The sequence below is a fragment of the Poecilia reticulata genome, unplaced genomic scaffold (genome assembly GCF_000633615.1).
Source record: "Poecilia reticulata strain Guanapo unplaced genomic scaffold, Guppy_female_1.0+MT scaffold_131, whole genome shotgun sequence".
Taxonomy (NCBI): Eukaryota; Metazoa; Chordata; class Actinopteri; order Cyprinodontiformes; family Poeciliidae; genus Poecilia; species Poecilia reticulata.
The window spans coordinates 85015-92569 of record NW_007615014.1 but is presented as its reverse complement, the minus strand read 5'-3'; the positions used below and the strand labels follow the sequence as shown (position 1 = coordinate 92569).

The following is a 7555-nucleotide window of genomic DNA, read 5'->3' as shown; positions in this document are numbered from 1 at the left end:
TGTTAATCATTATTAAACGTCAATGATTATTTCTGTTAACCCTATCTAGAAACAGTAGGTTTAAAAGCAGATTTTAAAAAGGATTTTAGCATCTCAGTCTAAGGAGAAAGAGTCTGACRGTAACATCTAATGAGAATAAAGGAGTCCTGTGTGACTGCGACGTCTCCACAGTGTGAGTCTTACAGTGAAACAAAGTCTTTCTGTCTTCAGTTTTCTTCACTGTAAACACGCTGCAGCCAACCTCAGTGATGTAGACATTAAAATCTGTGTTTGGCTGAATTTTCATCTCAAACATACCCACCAACATTTTCTATTTAAGAAAACCAAGAAAAACTAGGGGGAAAAAATATTATCAGCTCATATTCCTCAAAAACTAAAGTYCAATTTTAATAAAGATGTCATGTTTTAAATAGTCAAATGGGTGGATAACATCAACCCCGTTAAATCTTCCAACTGTAGAATGATCTGAATTCTTTTTGAGGCAAAAGTAAAATCATCATTGTTCTCAATTTGAGGCTACAAACATCGTCATCATCCATCCAAACTGACACAAACAGACGCAGTGTGTGTCGCCCCTCCCTCAGTGACCCCCAAACYTCCGTCACAGAGTCTCACTGTTCAGTTCTCATCCCAACATGCAGCAAAAACACTCTTTGGTTGACAGGATGGCTGCAGCGTCATATCCATCACCTCTGGCCTTCATCACCTTCCTCTTCATCCTGTCAGGTGAGACCTGCATGCACTAATGGTGTCCCAACAGAACCAACCCTCCACTCTAAATCAGTTTTCTCTTTTTGTTTAGTTAACAGCTTCATTGTTTTGAGTTTTGAATATGTTGTTTCGTGATTAGCTGCTGGTCCATTTGAATCTGGTTAAAGCTTTTATTATCTCAGAGGATGTTTTCCACCTCTCTGCTCTGCTTGTCTATAACTTGTTTCATCGGTCATGTTTTAAATGTAGTATCTCAGAGGGTTCAGTTAATTTGTGTTTCAGCAAACGCTTCATTGTTGTTCTCTGTATTTCCAGGATCTAAAGCATGGTATCATATAGATTGGTTGGGGCTCCTTTAGCCTGAATTACTGCAGCAGTGTAGTCTTCACTTCATAGTAGCTTCAAAAGGGAGAATAATGTCTTCAGAACGATGAACATAAATCACGGCTATTCAGACTGATAAACCAGATGGCTTTTCTTCCACKTAGGACTACAACCGTGCTGGAAAATTGAGCTCTTTCCCACAATTAAAAATAAATCAGCTAGCTCACAGTAAAAGGAGGTCTGGATGACAGGAAGGCTAARAGAGAAATTAATCAGGTTTCACACTGCAGTATAAATATAACTCAACACCTGATAAAACCTGAGGAACTGTCTGCTCTTGCAAGTCTCCTTAACAAACATATGAAAATATAAAATCTGTTTTCTGATCTTTGTGTTCTTAAGGTGGACCGCTGATGTCTGTATCCTGTTTTAAAGTGACAGAAGGGGGCGTGGCCTCTCTGTCCTGTCAGTACTCCGTGAAGCGATTTGGTCTGAGTCGGGTCTGTTGGGGTCGAGGCTGCGGGACCTTCTGGTGCAACAACATCCTGGTGCAGACGGACGAGAACGGTGCCATCTCCCAGGTCTGCCATCGTCCTCTGGTTCTCATTCCAGCTTCAATCAGTTTAAACTGGCAGCAGTAAACTCCTCAGTCACACAGCAGGCTAATGAGACCCAAATCCGACTTTTTTATGTCCAAAATATGCTTTGTGTTGTTTTAATACTGCAGTACGTTGTCATTGTTTCATGTCTAAAATATTTAATTTACTGCAGTATACTGTGGTATAGACAAAACTGCAGTTTTCTGCAAGGGAAGATTCACTTTAACTTAAGCAGTTCAGGCACAAGTATGACAGTTGTCAACTGTTTTCAACCATTGGCTCATCACTTGCTTATGCCTAGGTAGATTAGCTTTAGGCTAATTATTTCTGAACAATGAGCAGCTAACAAATACCAACAACTAAGCAGCTACCATCACACATCGGGAGGCCTTCATAAATTCACTTTAGCGACTTGCATGCAAATGTTAGATGAGAAATKAAAGAAATTACCTACCTGTTTTCAATTTCAAAACAGCTTTTTGTGATGAGCAYTTGCMTCATGGCTGGAAAATACATCTTCACCCATGSTCTTCACTTTTATCAATTTGCAATAGCTCAATAGCTCAAAGTGGCTGGCAATTCACCAATTCACCAATGAGAAGATCGCATGCGTTGATGTACAAGCTGTTTCAGACACGGTAACTACACTGACTGCGCACAGTTAACACAAGAATGCAGCGCCAAACTAACAAATGAGACRTCAACAGCTCTCGTCAACCATGTGAGGTTTTAAACCTCAAACATATTCAAACACTTTTATGGACAAGTGTCCAAAATATTGACCTTACTGTTGTATACTGTGATGTACTGTAAAAGCTAAAATTGCAGTTTTCTGCAAGGGAAGACTCACTTAAGCTCATGGGGTCAAAACACTGACATGATAGTTGTCATTTATACATTCTGATCAAAGTACATGTCATGTTCAACCCCTGACTTGTCATTTGTACAGACCAAGGCAGATTAGCTGTAAACCTGAGACAACATAAGCAGCTAATGAATACCAACAGCTATAAAGCCACCATCACACATTGGAACAACACTTTCATATTTGCGACTTGCATGCAAATGCAAAGAAATGAAGAAATKACTTACCTGTTATCATTTTCAAAATCACCTTTGCTAGCTGTACTTCCTTTTTTCTTACTACCTTAATCTTGTTCTGATCTTGTGACGATGCTGTCGGCTCAGAATAACTTTAAGATGGCAGCATCCATTATTTCTGCCGTAAACAGAGCTCTACAGGGTGACATCTATGTTCTTCTGCGGATTCGTGTCGCTTTGCGGTCGTAATTAGTTCACAGAGAAGTCTGATTGTGGTCCCATTTAATCAAAACCATGAAAGACCACAAAAAAAATCTGATTTCAGCAAAAAATTATATCGGAATTGAGAATCCAAACTTTCTGTGTTAATGTAGCCAAAATGTTCTTCAAAAAAAGTCCAACATAAACCTGTTACTGGCTTTTTTTGTTTTTGATACAAATCWGCAAACACTATCTTTCTGGCCGATAGGGAATAATTTGATAATTTGTAAATTGCCTTTTTTTATATATAGAAAACTGAAATATTTAAAAAGACTAAGAAATTAAATTTTAGGTCTTTTAATTTTAAGATTATTCAGATTTATCTCAAACCTTTTTATTGAGAGCCTATTTTTTTTTCATCTAGTTAAATAGACACTTGCAAAATCCAGTTACTTTTCTTTGGAGTTTGAAAGAATTAGTTTCATATTGATCATCATTATAAAACTTGCATTTAAAACATGTTCATAAATGTTCTGGAGCTGATTTATTTCACACACACACACACACACACACACACACACACACACACACACACACACACACACACACACACACACACACACACACACGAGTTAAAGTAGCAGTAACTGCAGATAGCTTAAAATCTGAGAGTAGAAGGAGAAAGCAGCAGAGAGGAATGTGTCCTCCAAGACCTTCTAAGCCAGCTCAACCTTTTTCCAACAACTAAAGATCTGAACCTGACCTTGACCCTTCAGGTGGACGACAGATATCAGCTGACAGGGGACATCCTGGATGGACAGATGGACCTGGACATCCTGAATGTGCGGAGGACAGACAGTGGGCCGTACTGCTGCAGGGTCGACGTTGACGGCCTGTTTAACGACAAGAAGATGATCATGAACCTCAGAGTGGTCAAAGGTGAGATGACTCGTGAGTTCAGTTTAAACAGAACTGCACCAAAACATTTTTCCMGGGAAATCAGATGCTGAAGCTCATTGATCATATTTCTTAAGAGTATTAGCATCTTCCTCCTACTCACCCTTCATCATGTAAATTTACTGAAAACTGGTCTCTCATCCCCTCATTATTGTGGTTTCTAGCRAAAAGAAATAATTTTGGTTATTCTAATTGACCTAAACAAGAGAAGGTTGGTCTGATTGAACCTCASATGGTGCGAAAATATATTTGTATCTTTCTACACAGTGCACATAAACATCTAATTTCAAGTGTATGTGGGAAAAGCCAATATACAAAAAAGTCCAACAGCCTAAATGCATCCAGACTAAATGCGATTTGCAAAGGCTTTTCCACTGATAAAATGTGATGGTAGCAGGAGAAATGGCTCCAACAGCTAAAATCTGACAACTCCATTTTATTTCCATTTGGTGAAGAAGGAAATTGTGCTCAAGTGTTTTCTTCAGAGGTTTTTATGCGATTTCCTTCAGTGTTTCTTGGTGCAGCGCCCCCACAGGCGAGGAGGGGAACAGGTTGCTCAAAGGGTTTGGTTGGTTTGACTCAGCAGAAAGAGACCCACAGCAGCTGGAGGAGGAACAGATGTTAGGTTTCCCCAAGAAGACCTTCTAAGCCCGATGGTAGAGACGCTAGGGCGGTCCATTAGCAGCACAAAAAGTTTTTGCATTAAAAATGTCWAAAGTTGCACAAATTTAGAGGTGCACGAGGAGGCATCGTAATGTAGAAATGTTAGCATGTAAAGCCAATTGGCAGGTCCAGTTCAATGCGTCAACTATAAACCTAGTAATCCGTTTTTACTGTCACTGTTACTGGTGTATAAAAAACCCTATTTAATAAACACCCTGGTGGGGAGGCAAGAAAAGCCTGGTCACCCACCAGGCTTATAATWTACTGAGGGAAACCCTGAATGTTGCAATTTTGGTCTCCAACTGAACCGAATCTACCAGACTATCAGGAGGAAAAATGGCCTTAAAAACATGTAGATGTCAAATCACAGCCAACTATTTTTCAGTTTCATCAGACTACCTAACTTCCAGTTAGCTGGGTTTTTTAACCCAGCTAACAGTGTCTTTCTCTCAGCTCCATCCACCAATCCWCCTCAAACAACCACAAYCACGGTGATGACAACCGCCAGAGTCACAGATTCGAGGGCCACTGAGGTCTCCACGGAGCTGACCACCACAGGTTAGTAGGTCCATGAGGACSGTGAGGCTGAGCAGATCCAGACAGAGACTGAAGCTCCTTCCCCTGTCTCTGGGTGTCAATGCTGTCTTCCTGTCTCCTGCTAGTAAACTGGAAAACGCTGCTGTCGTCCCAGCTGGACCTGCTGAGGAGGAACTCCACGCTGCTGCGCTCTGACGCCATCACTGTAAGGATCCTCACCATGTCTACTTTAATACTCTGCAGCTTTTTGTGACATTCTGCTGAAGCTTTGGCCTTCAGATAACTCTGAAGGACATATTGTTGATTTCTGGTCACTCTGGGTTCAGTCTGAAATCATTTCCAGAAACAGTAAAAGTGTTGCTCTAATGTGGAGCCTTACAGGTTAACAAACTGGGCTTTACTTATCAACCTCAGAGTGAATTGATCTGCCTACAGGACTGACAGTACTATGTGTTTCAGGTGGAGGACCCTCTACCGTCCCTGTCTCTTCAGATCAATGCTCCTGTCCTCTCTCTCTCTCTCAGCATTTTGCTGCTCATCGCTGCAGTTTTCCTCTTCCTGGCCTTCAAACGTACGTCACAAAGCTTTGGTTCTTTACATGGTTCTTTACTCTTATTTTTCTGTTTTTAAAACATCACATACAGCTGTGTGCATGTCCAGATCCAGCTTTCCTTACAARCAGACAGACATGATCATCGTAAAAATAATCAAGCAACATTAGAAACACATAGGTGCTACACTGGTAGTGTTAAGCATGTGTAAAGTCATACACCAGTGTGTATGACTTTACACATGGTTGCTATCAATCAATCAGTCAAGTTTTATTTGTATAGCACCTTTCAGCAACAAAGGCAACAGTGTCGGGAATATTGGTAGTTGGGAAAATGACACAATCTCGCATAAAATATGAAAGAGGAACCCAAAGTTTTGTATTGTCAACACAACAACTAGATAAAAGAGTTTCACGTTTCACAGGTCAATAAAAAGTTTTCATTAAAAAAATARTGAAAAAGAGGGAAGTAGTTCAGTTACGCTAGCTTGACTTTGACAACCAACAGCTGTAAAAAAAGTTCAATAAACAACAAACACTGGACTAATTGCTTCGTTCGTCGATGATAGTTATCAAATAGCATTACTGTTTAAAGATTTATATCGAGGGAGATATAAATCAAGGGTGACAAACAAATTAAAATGCTGCTTGATAATGGATTTTGTCACCAGGAGTAAAAAGGAGGGYTTCTGTTTTGTTACCATTTAGTTGTAGATAATTATTGCAGCCTTTGAAGTTCTGATTTCCAAACTTTCCAAGTGGATCAAAAATGATTTTATTGACTTAAATGTCATGGCCTTCTAAGGTCCAGAACCAAAATTTTTCAAGAAGGGCCATGTGTGGCAACAGGTGGTTTGGTTCGTGAAAGTTACCAAAGTAATCTGAAYGATTTGGTTCTAAACCAATTTAAGTATGTTCCAACTGGCCAAAGAAAAACTCAATTAATTGAGCTTATGATTTACAAAGTAAATTGATTTCTGTCAATCCCAAAGATTGGATAATTTATAGATTTCAGAAATTCTCAATGAACAATGGAATATCATCAGCATATAAATGACAGGAAACMTTTTTATAACATTTCATGATTTGACATTAAGAGAAAATGTATATTATGAAGAGAACGGGRCAATACAACGTTAGGAAGTCAACTGTTAGTYAACAGTTAGTTGTTTACTTTTCCTTCGGCTTTTGATGCAGGTGGGATCTACAGAGGCGGTTTAAAGACAGGATGGTGAGTAACCCGTCTACTAACTACTAACTTCTGGTTCTTTCATAATCTTGTGTTGTTCTGATTAGTCTTTAAAAGACCAGAGGATCAGAGCTTATTCTGATGAAACACCCAAAGTCTCTGACCTACACTGTGACCAGTTTTTCTTCTCTTMCCCCYAGTTTGTCTTCAGATGAACCTCCTCACATCATCTACGAGATCCGCATGAGGAGACCAGTGCAGGAGAACATCTACACTCTGGACTAGAGCATTCATGGCACAGAAACAAAAAGCCTCTTCACAAAGACAGAACTGTAAAAACATCCGGATCCAGCTTGGGATTTTATGTTTTACTTCTAATTAGTCTGACTCTTAAACTGCAGCTTAAAGCAACATTTGTCCATAAGATTTTGTTGTGAAAAAGTACGTTTTCTTGGGTTGTAGATGTACAATGGAAAATATGCCGAGTGCATAACTCTGTATATGAGTGTATAATCAGGACTCAAACGGAATAATTCATACAGACCAGATATGCTGAAAAAGAGCTGAAGTTTGCAGTTAACATGTTTTAATTTTTTGTGTTTTAAATGTTTTGTTCCTTYAGTGTGATTATACTGTTGGTAGAAAATACAAGCAAGTTTCCTATGCTGTGTTTGCTGATTTCTTACAAAGCTCTGTGTTTGCGTCAGCATGTGAGACTGAGGTTGGAAGGATTATTCATAAGTTTTAACCCCCCATGGACTTGTAGGTGCATTTCCATTGACC

At 39.5% G+C, this 7555-nt stretch overlaps 1 protein-coding gene across 3 annotated transcripts; it reads left to right on the top strand.

The window, feature by feature from the left end:
* Positions 1-109: 109 nt before the first annotated feature.
* On the top strand, positions 110-7437 carry timd4 (T cell immunoglobulin and mucin domain containing 4). 3 transcript variants are annotated; one of them, XM_008401754.2, is made up of 8 exons: positions 110-726; positions 1438-1616; positions 3653-3815; positions 4950-5054; positions 5159-5238; positions 5493-5604; positions 6781-6814; positions 6973-7437. In XM_008401754.2, the coding sequence occupies exons 1-8, from the start codon at positions 636-638 to the stop codon at positions 7055-7057; spliced, it is 849 nt and encodes a 282-aa protein (XP_008399976.1). In that variant the 5' UTR covers positions 110-635; the 3' UTR covers positions 7058-7437. The 3 variants fall into 3 exon arrangements, with proteins under 3 accessions (XP_008399976.1, XP_008399974.1, XP_008399975.1); XM_008401752.2 differs by having other exon boundaries at positions 4911-5054; XM_008401753.1 differs by having other exon boundaries at positions 113-726; positions 4929-5054.
* The last annotated feature ends 118 nt before the right edge of the window (positions 7438-7555 follow it).